This window comes from Capra hircus, chromosome 9 (genome assembly GCF_001704415.2).
Source record: "Capra hircus breed San Clemente chromosome 9, ASM170441v1, whole genome shotgun sequence".
NCBI lineage: Eukaryota > Metazoa > Chordata > Mammalia > Artiodactyla > Bovidae > Capra > Capra hircus.
This window is the reverse complement of record NC_030816.1, coordinates 58,792,771-58,805,968: the sequence shown is the minus strand read 5'-3', so window position 1 is coordinate 58,805,968 and position 13,198 is coordinate 58,792,771. Positions and strand designations below refer to the sequence as shown.

Here is a 13,198-nt window from a genome sequence, read left to right as displayed (position 1 = left end):
GAAATCATCTTTTAGCTTACTATATTTAGGTAGTATCTACCATCACTGCATTTAGGTAGCTCTTTTTTCAGTATTGCAAATATACATTTATGAAAACAGCATCAAACAATATACACTATTTTACTTTAAGAATTAAAATTTTAAAAATATTTAAAAGAATCAATGAGCAATCCCTAAATACAAATTGTAAAGTGTGGACCTTTGGGTCACATTAGGTGATAAGATATGTTGTTTGGCCTGCACACTGTTTTGAAAGATTTCAAATAGTTGATCAACATTTTGAGATTAGACTTCTCACAAAGTTCAGGGTTCTGACTGCAGTGGACAAACTTCTGATCTGTAGCAATGCTGGCTGACCTTCCATGGGGCAGTGATGCAGGAGCTCCTTGAGACTGGCCAGTGCTTCCTCTTCTCCAGGCTCCCTAGCCCAGCCCACTCATTTATATCACCTTCTACCTTCCTGAAGGCATTTTAATCTGCTACTGTTGTTGTTCACATTGTCAGCCAAAAACTGGCACTTACCAAGAGCACTGCCAATGACTGGACAACAAAAGCATTTGCCATCTGCCTCTACAGAGACTGAACCCCAGGCTGCTATAAGCTGTTGACCTTCAACAACCTCTGAGAGAGTTCAGGTGGAATGAGGCACCCTGTGCTCCAGGGAATCTGGTGGGACAGGTTTTTAGATAGTTGAATATTTTTAGGAACAGATTTTATGGCCTCAATCTTTGTATCTCCTCATGTTCAGTTCAGTTCAGTTCAGTTCAGTCGTTCAGTCATGTCTGACTCTCCGCAACCCCATGGACTGCAGCACGCCAGGCCTCCCTGTCCATCACCAACTCCCAGGGTTTACCAAACTCATGTCCATCGAGTCAGTGATGCCATCCAACCATCTTGTCCTCTGTCATCCCCTTTTACTCCCACCTTCAATCTTTCCCAGCATCAGGGTCTTTTCCAAAGAGTCAGTTCTTTGCATCAGGTGGCCAAAGGATGAGTTTCAGCTTTAGCATCAGTCCTTCCAAAGAACATCCAGGACCAATTTCCTTTAGAATGGACTGGTTGGATCTCCTTGCAGTCCAAGGGACTCTCAAGAGTCTTCTCCAATACCACAGTTCAAAAGCATCAATTCTTCAGCACTCAGCTTTCTTCACAGGCCAACTCTCACATCCATACATGACCACTGGAAAAACCATAGCCTTGACTAGACAGATCTTTGTTGGCAAAGTAATGTCTCTGCTTTTCAATATGCTATCTAGGTTGGTCATCACTTTCCTTCCAAGGAGTAAGCATCTTTTAATTTCATGGCTGCAATCACCATCTGCAGTGATTTTGGAGCCCCCAAAATAAAGTCTGACACTGTTTCCACTGTTACCACATCTATTTGCCATGAAGTGGTGGGACCAGATGCCATGATCTTAGTTTTCTGAATGTTGAGTTTTAAGCCAACTTTTTCACTCTCGTCTTTAACTTTCATTAAGAGGCTCTTTAGTTCTTCTTCACTTTCAGCCATAAGGGTGTTGTCATTGGCATATCTGAGGTTATTGATATTTCTCCTGGCAATCCTGATCCCAGCTTGTGGTTCTTCCAGCCCAGCGTTTCTCATGATGTACTCTGCATATAAGTTAAATAAGCAGGGTGACAATATGCAGCCTTGATGTACTCCTTTCCCAGTTTGGAACCAGTTGTTGTTCCTTGTCCAGTTCTAACTGTTGCTTCTTGCCCTGCATACAGATTTCTCAGGAGGCAGGTCTGGTGGTCTGGTATTTCCATCTCTTGTTGTGGTCCACACAGTCAAAGGCTTTGGCATAGTCAATAAAGCAGAAGGAGATGTTTTTCTGGAACTCTCTTGCTTTTTCGATGATCCAATGGATGTTGGCAATTTGATCTCTGGTTCCTCTGTCTTTTCTAAATCCAGCTTCAACATCTGAACGTTCATGGTTCACATACTGTTGAAGCTTGGCTTAGAGAATTTTGAGCATGTCTAGAGAAGCACTAAATCCCTTCATGGTGACATCAGATCCTTATGACTAACAAAAAACCTTTTGTAAAATGAGTGCTTAATGGTACTGAACTCCCCCTTCACCAAAACGTTATATATTGACCTTCCCCCACTGCCGCTAAGGAGCAGTCTCTCAGAGCTCTCTGACATGCTGCCTCCGGGGCAGCAGTCCTCATTTTGCCCCAAATAAAACTTAACTCGCAACTTTCAAGTTGTGCATCTTTTTTAGTTGAAAACATCAAGGAAGTGATGTCTTAGGAAGTGGTACAATGATTATTCCTTGACCTTACTAAATCTGAAGATTAAACTTTTTTTCATAATTATAATACTCGGTTATATAAGAAGTAGCACATTATAGTTAAGAACAGTTTCTTCTGATGTTTTGTAATAAAAGTCAGCCTGCTTAGTATGAATATATTTCAAGAGATCCATCCCAACTTGAAAAAATGTCACAGACATAAACATTTTACCGTATATATCAAATGATTAGAATTTTTCTCATTATCCGATGACCACCTTTCCTTTCCATACAGATTAATTTTACCTTTTAAAATTTAATTACCTATATGAACACCTTTCATTACCCTACTACTCCCAAATGAGCGTTTCTTATTGTACAATGGCTGTATTTTTAAATAATAATTTTCTATTTGTGCCTTTTGTATCAGAAGATCCAACTATCTCCAGCCTGGAATTTGTAAAGCATCATTTTTAAGTTACTGTCTTCAATTTTGTATTATAATGGATGATATCTCCAATTTTAGAGCTGTGAAATGCCAGCTTCCATGTAGGTCCACTCATTTCATTATACGTCCTTTTCTTTTAAGTTTGAAACTTCATGAAACTATAAAGTATAGAACATATCCAACAGAATAAAAATCTATTACGTCTCTTAAAGATAAGTCAGCATACCTCCAGGTCACTGTCAGGAGGCGGGGACGGATTATTTTTCCGGCCTCTTCCTCTGGACTTTGACCCAGAACTCCTGCAGGTTCTCTCATCAAGATCTTTGATGGGTGTGGAGGGGCTTTGCACAGTTTCAAACTCTCCTGTAAATAACATAAATTGTGTCAAGAATAGCACTTTATTTTTAGATCAGGTGTAAGTCTTCATTATGAATTATATTAACAAAAAGCTCCTTATGACAAAAAAAAAAAGGAAAGAAAAGATATAATCCCAAATACACAAAAATCCTAATTTAGTCAAAAAATTTTGTAGGTCACATCATTTTCTCCTAGATTCGATCTATGTGAGCTATTAAACCTGAACACCTTTTGTACTCGAGATGCTCTCAACTTGCCTGTCTCTATCCCCACCTAAATATTTATCTAAATTTAGATCTGTTCTCTTGCCTGGAAAATTCCATGGATGGAGAGCCTGGCAGGCTGCAGTCCATGGTGTTGCAAAGAGTCGCACACGACTGAGCGACTTCACTTTCACTTTTCACTTTCATGCATTGGAGAAGGCAATGGCAACCCACTCCAGTGTTCTTGCCTTCAGAATCCCAGGGAGGGGGGAGCCTGGTGGGCTGCCATCTATGGGGTTGCACAGAGTTGGACACGACTGAAGCAACTTAGCAGCAGATCTGTTCTCAACTCCTCATGTCAGAAGAGAAGATCCCATTCCTCCACATGCAAGTATGACTTCTGAGCCTCACCTACTGGGAAATCATGTTCCACTGCTCACACTCTCTTACCTTCCCTTCAACCTCTCCCTTTCCTGGGGTGAGGGGGTGGTTCAGGCACAGACAAATTAAAAAGTCCTTCCATTTAACCTTGCATCTATAGAAACTATTTACTTGCTATCTTTTCTTTTTAGAGGATCTTCTCTTAAAAGAACAGGGCATACTAGTCCTGTCCAGTAGAAATACAATGTGAGCCATGAATGTAACCACACATATAATTTTAAATGTTCTAGAAGCTGCATTTTAAAATAATGTAAAAAGCAACATGTCAAATTATTTTTATTCCTACATGTTAATTGCTCTAATATATTGAAAACATTATCATTTCAACATATAATAAACATGAACATGGCATGTTTTACATAATTTCTTTTTCACACTAAGTCTTCGAAATCCTGTGTGTATATGACACTTAGAGCTGACTTGGATCTGTAGTAGGTACGTGTGCCTACTAGGCCCCTGCAATGGAGCTAGTATAGACTGAAGTCACTGGCTACAGAACTGAATGTCACATTTGTCTCTACTTTCTGACATCTCATTTGTCATAATCCAGCTTTAGTTTACCAAAACTCTAACAAAACTATTCTTACCCAGAGTCTCCAAAAGCCACTTAAATGACACACGCAATAATAAACAGACCCAGTCTTTACCTTTCTGGACCTCTGTGCTACATATGATCGATCCTCTTAAACACCACCTCTTCAGAACCACTTAGTAGCTGATACCCTGCTAGAATCTTCTAGAATTTTTTCCATGAGTCCTTCTCTGTCTAGGAGACATGGACTCCTTTTCTTCCTCCCATTCCTCACATGCTGGGATTTAGTGGTTCTATCTTTTGATCATTTCCCCCACTCCACACCATGTGGGCAATCTAACCCTCTCATAGGTCAGTCACTTTCTACTCGAAGATGCATACATCATAATGGATCAAATCCTACATTTCGACTTTATGTTTGGGTTCTGCATGTCCCACAGATACCTGAAAGTCTGACATGTCTAAAGCTAAGTGATGGAGCACCTTATGAGGTGGAGAGCACGGAGCAGTGGCAGATCTGTGAGGAAGGTTTTGAGATAAACTGAGGCAACAGCGAGGTACAGTAAAACCTCACAGTTAACAGTCAACTTACGTTACAACTTCAAGTGTTTTATTCAATCTCTCTGAATCTTAGTTTCTTTGTATATTAAAACATCAGTAATAGCAGCTACCTTTTATTATTGAGGTAAATCTAATTTATGCTTAATTTAAATCATATGCATAAAGTTAAAATGTCTAGGAGAATCCAATGGCAAACAATATCAAAGTTACACAGTTTTAAATATAAAGATGTTATGACTCTCCTGTTCTTGTTGTTGTTGCTGTTTAGTTGCTGAGTCATGTCTGACTCTTTCTGATCCTATGGATTGTAGCCACCAGTCTCCTCTGTCCATGGGATTTCCCAGGCAAGAATACTGGAGTGGGCTGCCATTTCCTTCTCCATGATTCTCATGCCTTATCACAAAAATTAAAGTAAAATAATTACAAGAACAGCCAAGCAGTTACTAATCTAAATAAACACATCTGAACAAACTAGATAAAATGTAAGTAATATTTTTTTCTGAGAAATTCTAAGTAAATAATTTTTACAAAGCTAACCTCTAATAATTTCTAATGGTCAAATGTTTTCTTTGGGAAACACTGTGCATGTCAGGGCAGCATCAAAGAAATGTTTGTGCTCCAAATACTATTTGCTCTTAAAACACTGATAGCACAGTTCCTTGCATGGGTTTTTGTTATCAAATGTATGACAGTAAATAACAAAACGAAAGATTCTTTAGCTATGAATGCTGACTACAGCCCGATGTCATAGTAAATCATGTTTCAGCTTACTTGTGCAGACATTAAAGGAGGTTTGGAGTATTTATACACACAACTAATGTTTTAAAAATCACACAAAATGTTTTCTATTTTCAGTTATTTTTATAAAATAGAATTTTTCTAAGGTTGCTGCTGCTGCTGCTGCTAAGTCGCTTTAGTTGTGTCCGACTCTGTGCGATCCCATAGACAGCAGCCAACCAGGCTCTGCCGTCCCTGGGCTTCTCCAGGCAAGAACACTGGAGTGGGCTGCCATTTCCTTCTCCAATGCAGGAAACTAAAAAGTGAAAGCGAAGTCCCTCAGTCATGTCCGACTCTTTGCGACCCCTCGGACTGTAGCCTATCAGGCTCCTCCGTCCATGGGATTTTCCAGGCAAGAGTACTGGAGTGGGTTGCCATTGCCTTACTATGTCCTAAAAATCAAATGTTCTTTTTCAAGTAAAATACTGATTCAAATTAACTCACATATGTTAAGCTTATAATGTAAACCAATTTTTGGTTGACATTCTATAAAACCTGTCTTTCTATCTATTACAGATCAATTTTTTAGAAGCTAACTCTCATCAGGCAGTTTTGTTCCTGCAACAGTGCAAGAGGTGAAAGGACAAAATCCTGCAAAAGCCTAAAATTACTGTCATCAGTTATGGGTGGTTGATTGTTGACTGGATCCATAACAATGGAATTTGGCAGGAACAACTCAGCTACTCAAAAGAACTGGAAGCCAGCAGCTATGACGACAAGGGGGTCAGAAGAGTAGAAGGAGAAAGGAGAAAAACTGGTCACAGGATGTGTCTCACTCTCAACAGAAGGAGGACTTGATATCAATGATTCTACGTTACTGAAAGATCTTAAAAGGACTCTAAGAATTTGGACAAAATATGGACAAAAGTGTTTCTGATGAAAGTAAAGGCACAGCCTTTGAAGAAAACTATGAAGGATGGCTCCACATTCATTAAACTCTTAGTATGTGTCACACACTTTTTTTTCTATTTTATTTATTTATTTTTTGGCTGTGCTGGGTCTTTGTTGCTGCCTGGGCTTTTCTCTGGTTATGGGGAGCAGGGAGTACTTTCTAGTTGCTGTGTGAGGGCTTCTCATTGTGGTGGCTTCGCTTATGGTAGAGCGCAGGCTCTAGGGCATGCAGGCTTCAACAGCTGTGACACGTGGGCTCAGTAGTTTCAGCTCCTAGGCTCCTGAGCACAGCCTCTATAGCTGTGGTGCATGGGCTTAGGTGCTCTGTGGCACGTGGGATCTTCCCAGACCAGGGCTATAACCCGTGTCTTCTGCATTGGCAGGCAGATTCTTTACCACTGAGCCACCAGGGAAGTCCCAGGCACTTTCTCTTTTGAAAAGTTTACTAGAGTAAGTGTTTGACTAAAGCACTGCTCATTGTATCTGAGATTCACCCACATTGTAGCCTGGAGCAGTTTGTTTTTTCCTCAATGTGGCTAGAACTTCATGATATACTATGTTTTATCCACTCTGTTAAAAAATATTTGGGTTATTTGTAATTTTAGGCTACTCTGAATAAAGCTGTTATTAACATTCTTGTTTGTATCTCTGGACATAAGCTCCTATTCCCAGCATATCCCTATCTGTATGCCTAGCATATCCCTATCTGTATGTATTAGGCAGCAGGACTGATGAGTCAGAGGGAAGGTATAGACACTGAGAACCTTTTTCCAAAGTGGTTGTATTAATTCACTCTCCTACCAGCAACGAGAGTTCTAGTTTCTCTACATCCCTGTCAATTCTTGGTTAGTCTTTTTTATTTTGGCAACTATCGGGGTATAGTAGTATCTCACTGCCGTTTTAATTAGCATTTTCTTGATGAGTCATGATATAGAATACTTTTGTTTCTTGCTCAGTTAGTATCTTCTTTTTTTACAAAGTAACTGTTTAAATCTTTGGATAATTAAAAAAATTGGGTTATCCTTCTTGCTGATTTTTCTAGAGCTCTTTATTGTGAAACATTCTTTACACACACACATGACTAAAATCTCACTTCAACCTAGTGAATTTGGTCTTTCATTATCCTCTTTTAACAGTGGGAAAACTGGAGACATGTGGAACTCAGTTAACTAACCAAGATGAAATGGCTTGTATGTGAAATGCTGGTATGATTCCAGAATTCCTGCTTTAACCACTAGGTAATACCTCCTCCCCTAAATAGCAACAGACTGTTCAGACTACAAAGAGGTCAAACCTATATGTGTTTCTACTGATCAAAAGAGTATATAGACTTTATACAATTTCTGTGAGACAGAGGGCAAAGGAATTCATCGAAAGAGCATCAAAGTAAAAGGACAGATCCTAAAGGGGCACATGCTATATTTGGCTCCTTCAGATGGAACTGAACTGACCTCCATATCTTCTCAAGGTTCTAGCCTTTCTCCTGATAAAGGTTAAAACCAGAAATTCGAGCTCAATTGATCATTAAACACTTGTTGACTTTTTTTTTTTTTAAAGGAGAAAGCTGTTAATTCCAGTGCCTCTGTCAATTTCACTCAGGTAATTGCATTAGGGTACAGTAACACTGTAGGTAGGAAAAATGCAAATTGGCAGAGAAGTTAAATGTGGTTAGTCCTTTCCATCTAAATCTTCTTGTTGGCTTCAATGAAATGAATTAGCACTTTGCTTTCCTTCCTGTCCTTATGTAAAATGCCCTAAAACCTGGAAAGACTACTGGGTTCTGCTGAAGAAATTGGCTTTTCAAAGTGTGAAGGGATCTTACTACATCCTTTACTTTTCTGCAGCATTTGTAAAGTTTAACTAGCAAATGTACTATGTTTTCAAGGTCTCAGAGTACAGAATGCTGTTACAAATTGCTAGCTATATTTAATTTTTAAAATGTTTAAAAATTTAAAAAGGAGCTATAAAGCTATCAGTAAGCTTAATGTGCCAATCAGTCATCAAACGTTCTGACTGCAAATACCTAAGATAAACTTTATGGTAAAGGCAAAGAAATATCTTTTCAAAGATAATAAACTAAAATATCTGTTCTTAATCAGCATGGTAATGTTTCTTTAAATACATTGTCAAATTACCTAGTAAGGTAAAGTATTAATAAATAACTGAATGTTATTCGTAATTTTCAAATAACTCAGTCATTACCCATTGCCCTAGGCTTTTTCCTGAGCCAATACTACACATGATTAAATAATTATCTTTTAATCAGTGCCATAATGAAGAACTGCACCTTCTAAGTTTTGGATATTCATATCCAACTTTGTTTCATTAGGTTTATCGCTAAATCAGAGCAACCAGCTGTCTCTTATAGAACATAACGTATGTTTCCATTTTAAACACAGGAGAAGTCAACAGGGAAAGAGTTATGAAAAACTGTTTTCATAAATTTTAATTGTTAGGTCTCTGCTTTGAGTCCAAATGCAGAGCCAGTCAATGGAAAATACTCTTTATGCCCTTAAACAAAATATCTCAGATTTCATCAATAATAGAGAAAATTCCCATAGTTGCGAACTTGTTTACTTTTCAGATGCATGCGAGTCTGCAAAGGCAAAATCAGACTTAAAAACTGTCTTGACGAAAGCTCTGAGGTCACAGAATTTCTTAAAGATCCACACACACACATTGTTATGTTTTTGGTTGAGAGAATGATATGGTTACATATAGAAATACTTTCTTCTTTAAATTCAACAGAAAGTCTCATAAGATCTGAAAATTATGTCAAACTATATTCATTGGCATTAGCAACCAATGGGAAGCTGAAGAAATTGCAGTGTTCTGACAGCGAATATGAGACAATATATTTGTCACATACAAATGTATTACATTCAAAGTCATACACTCAGCATACCTACATGTCTACATTTAGTATTTTTAATATAAATAAAAGAGTGATTCTGAAAGTTGATTATTCTTTAGATAATAGAAAGTACCCATCTGTGTCTTTCCTGCAGAGAAACTCTTGTGGTCATATTGACATTAGCTCAAAGTCAATCTTCTACCCAAAGTTCTACTCAGCATAAAAAGTTTTTAGTGTATAAATAGTTTTCATTCCTGGTTGCGCAGTACTACTAAATTCCAAAACACTTTGCTGGTCTTATCACTCAGTCTCTGATGTCTTGATCAAATACTTCTCCTGTGGTTTTGCTTCTGAATAGTTATCCTGTCTTGTTTTCCCCACATATTCACCAGTGAGAAACACCTTTTACAGTGTGATGGGAACATCAAACATCTCCTCACCTGGAGTGTTTCCACCATTTGCTAAGCAAGGATTCTGAAATCATTCATTCTTTAAATTAATGTAAGACTCTTAACGAAAGGTTAAGTATTTACTCAAAGAGGATCAGGACAGAATTGGAACACAGAACTTAGGCTGAGTGGAGGTTAAGGCGAGTGTTAAACGTGTCAGCAAATACAATTCTAATAAGAATACAGATAATGAAGAATATAATGGATTTTAAATATGTGTTTATCAGACAAAGGTATTAAATTACCTACCAAGGACCCTATGAATATCCTAAGATATATATAAAATCCTAAGAATATAGGAAATCTTCACTGGCTTGAGCTACTGATGACTCATAAGGTGAATAAGTTAAACAGTTTCTCAAGCATAAAGGAAATATTATCAGTTTTACCCAAAGAAGATAATATTACTACTTTTCCATGTTGTTAAGATCTCCACTAAATAATTAGTATGGAAAAAGATTCACTTACCTTTTTATCTTCATATTTATACATATTCTGTCATTTGAGATTAGAATTGCCTATCCCACACCTACTAATAAAAGAAGGGTTTTCTGAAATGCCAGAAAAACCTCACTTAATACAGCAGTACTAGCACAGATTAAACACCAGCACAATTATCTGGGAGCTTTCAGTCTTTTTTAAAAAAGTTTTTTTAATGTCATTTTCTCCATATTATTAGACAAGCAAAACATATAAAAAATATTTCACCTGGATGAAGATCTGTACCTGGTTGGCTAGTCAGTCCTGGGAGAGATTCCTGCAACTGGTAGGTTGAGGTCGTGGAGGATGAGCCATCAGCTGTGTTATTTGATGTCATGTATGCGCCATACGTCGATGCAGAGTAATACTGTGCATACTGGTTTTGGCCAAAGGCTGTGTAGGATGGATAATCCTGAAATAACAATTGAGATGTGTGTGTGTGTGTGTGAAAGACAGACTGTCCTCTGGCATGCTCCAAAGAAGAGCAATCACAAGGTAACGGAAAGAATACTATCTGGCTCCACTGGTTCTGGAGTTCACAGCTTTACGGTGATCCTAAAAAGCAGAGACCATTCTGTGGGCATCTTCTACATGCACACAGTAATGAAATACCATATAGGGTTCTGCAAACCAGGTCCAGTACACACATTTTAATCTACCTAAAGATCATATATGCTTCACTCCCCTACTCAGAATTATGCATCCATGGGTGTACACTGTCAGATCTTATGCACTTGAAGAGGAGAGAAGGAGATGCTTGTATTCACAGCATTCAATCTCATCTTCTAAAATCACCGGCAAGGAGGTGTGCCCTTCCTTCACTTCCATACAGACCCTGGGCTGCATTAATTGTGGTATCTGTTCCCTTTTTAGGCTGCCCTTGATAATTTTGTTTTCTTGGCAGGAGATAATTGTAATAAAATGATTAAAAGATTTTCTTACCCAGTTTCTCACAGGCTACATTCCACCTGAGACCTTGACTTAAACAAATCTTTAGTGAGGTTTCCAAATATTTAGTTTGCATCATTTGTTAAGGAAAAAGGAAAGCCATTGGATCAATTCCTCTCACTTGCTTTTTCTTAAAAGTTTTTAATAATCCTAAAATGATCTAAATAGTCCTTCAAAATCCTTCTACATATTACATTTTTTAATCCTCCCAAGTAGAACAAAGCAGTATTTTCCTTATGCTTCCATTCTGTCTAGTGTATATTTCTATTATTATATTAAAATATTCTATCCCTTGTCCATATTATTTTCATATCTATGTCTTCAGGAGGATTGGATCCTTTCAGAGAGCAGGGAACACTGACTTGTGATTCTCAAATCTTCAATGCATAGTCAAAAATCTAATGGCTAACAGGTATTCAAGTATTAATAAATGAGTGACTGAAACTAAGCTACCTGGATTATCAAAAATTCTTAATTTTTTATAATAAAACATACATACTGGTTTTGATGTTTAGTGTTTTAAGAAACTATTTTTCAAACTAATGCCAAATTAGCAGTTTAATCTTGTCAAAAATGTTATTAACATTATTCCACTGTTTAATCATTAAATTTTCCCCTTAGCCTCTTGTTGTCTTAATAAGAATTGACAGGAGAAGGCAATATAATTCCTTCAGTAAATCCAAAGAGCAAACGCTTGTGCAATAACTTTTATTTTAAAATATACAGGAGTCCAGCAAGTCTGTTAAGAGTCAAATAGTGTATTGCTTACTCATGAAATCAACTATCCTTCCATCTCAACTACTCTGAACATGACTGAGAGGGAGAAAATAAGAAAGTATCTGAATATATCACAAATTCATCTCCCTCCATGCTGATTCACCCTTTCAGAGACATTGCTTCTTGCTCCACATACAATTCTAACATGATTCTAGAAACAATTGTAGGTTTCAAAACTCATGAAATGATTAAGCAAACATCACTAGGAGGGCTAAGGAATTCTAGGAGCAGGTATAGCAATAAAAGCAAAAAATTATAGTTCTCAGGAGAGTAGGAACTAAAGTTATCAAAAAATTAATAGAACTAAAAAATAAAAGCTGTATGGAGTCTGAGATGCATTTTGTTTTGGAAAAAAATGATTTGGGTTTGGACCAAGCATGCTCTATACTCTAATCATAATCTGATTATTGATTATAGTTCAACCTATCAATTTTCATAACTTTTTTACTAAGAAAAAATAAAATTAATTTATTATGGTTTAAGATAATCAGAAAGGATGTAGTAGATTTTCTCATTTCCTCCTGTGACTAAAACAATCATGGCTTAAATGTTTAAAAGGTAAACCTTTAGCAATCAGGAAACTTAAAATACCCATAATTATGCATATCCCAAGAATCTAGATAGCTAATCTTTACTACTCTGAAATGCTGTCTTAACTTTAAATAAATAAAGTTTATTAACCTGATACTATTCTTCAAAAATCTGATATATATATAAAGCATAAATATAAAAAGCTACTATACCTGTTGTGAACCACTGAAATTTGTTGAATTTGAAACTGAATTATTTGCATAAATAGTAGAAGATGGTGCAAAACTAGAACCTAGAGATAAAAGAACAAATTGCATTTAAAAAGTATTTCTCAAAAAGTATTAAAATATTTCACTTTGCATAATTCAATGCAATATATTTTAAATTTTGTTGATGCAGTGAGATTTGAAATGGAGAGATTTTCAAGGGAAATATGCTTGGCTTTTTCTTGTGACAACTGGTAAATTCCTTCCTTTAGAATTCTATAGACTTAAACAGAAGTTTGTGGGAACAGTCTTACCAAGGACTCAGATAACTTTCAAGGGCCAATGTCTACACGTAGAAAAGTACTCAAAGAATAAAATAGCAATAGTGAGACTACTTCCAGGAAACAACTGCAACTTTCCAATGGTCATATCAACTGCATATGCATACAAAAATTACTCAAGTTTAAACAATTGGCTGAGGCTAGTTTAGGAAATAAACATACAGA

General features: G+C 37.0%; 1 protein-coding gene across 8 annotated transcripts in view; it reads right to left on the bottom strand.

The window, feature by feature from the left end:
• Window positions 1-13,198, bottom strand: part of EYA4 (EYA transcriptional coactivator and phosphatase 4) — a 323,104-nt gene that overhangs the window by 43,792 nt on the left and 266,114 nt on the right. For 4 of the 8 annotated variants that reach the window (XR_001296092.2, XM_005684774.3, XM_013966526.2 and 1 more), the window contains 3 exons: window positions 12,699-12,778; window positions 10,459-10,642; window positions 2,912-3,048 (listed from right to left, as the gene is read on the bottom strand). Coding sequence is in view for 7 of the 8 variants with exons in the window: in XM_005684774.3 (XP_005684831.1) it covers window positions 2,912-3,048; window positions 10,459-10,642; window positions 12,699-12,778 (401 nt within the window). In the remaining variant the exon portion in view is untranslated. The remainder of the gene's footprint in view (window positions 1-2,911; window positions 3,049-10,458; window positions 10,643-12,698; window positions 12,779-13,198) is intronic. The other 4 variants (XM_005684775.2, XM_005684778.2, XM_005684776.2 and 1 more) reach the window with 1 other exon arrangement.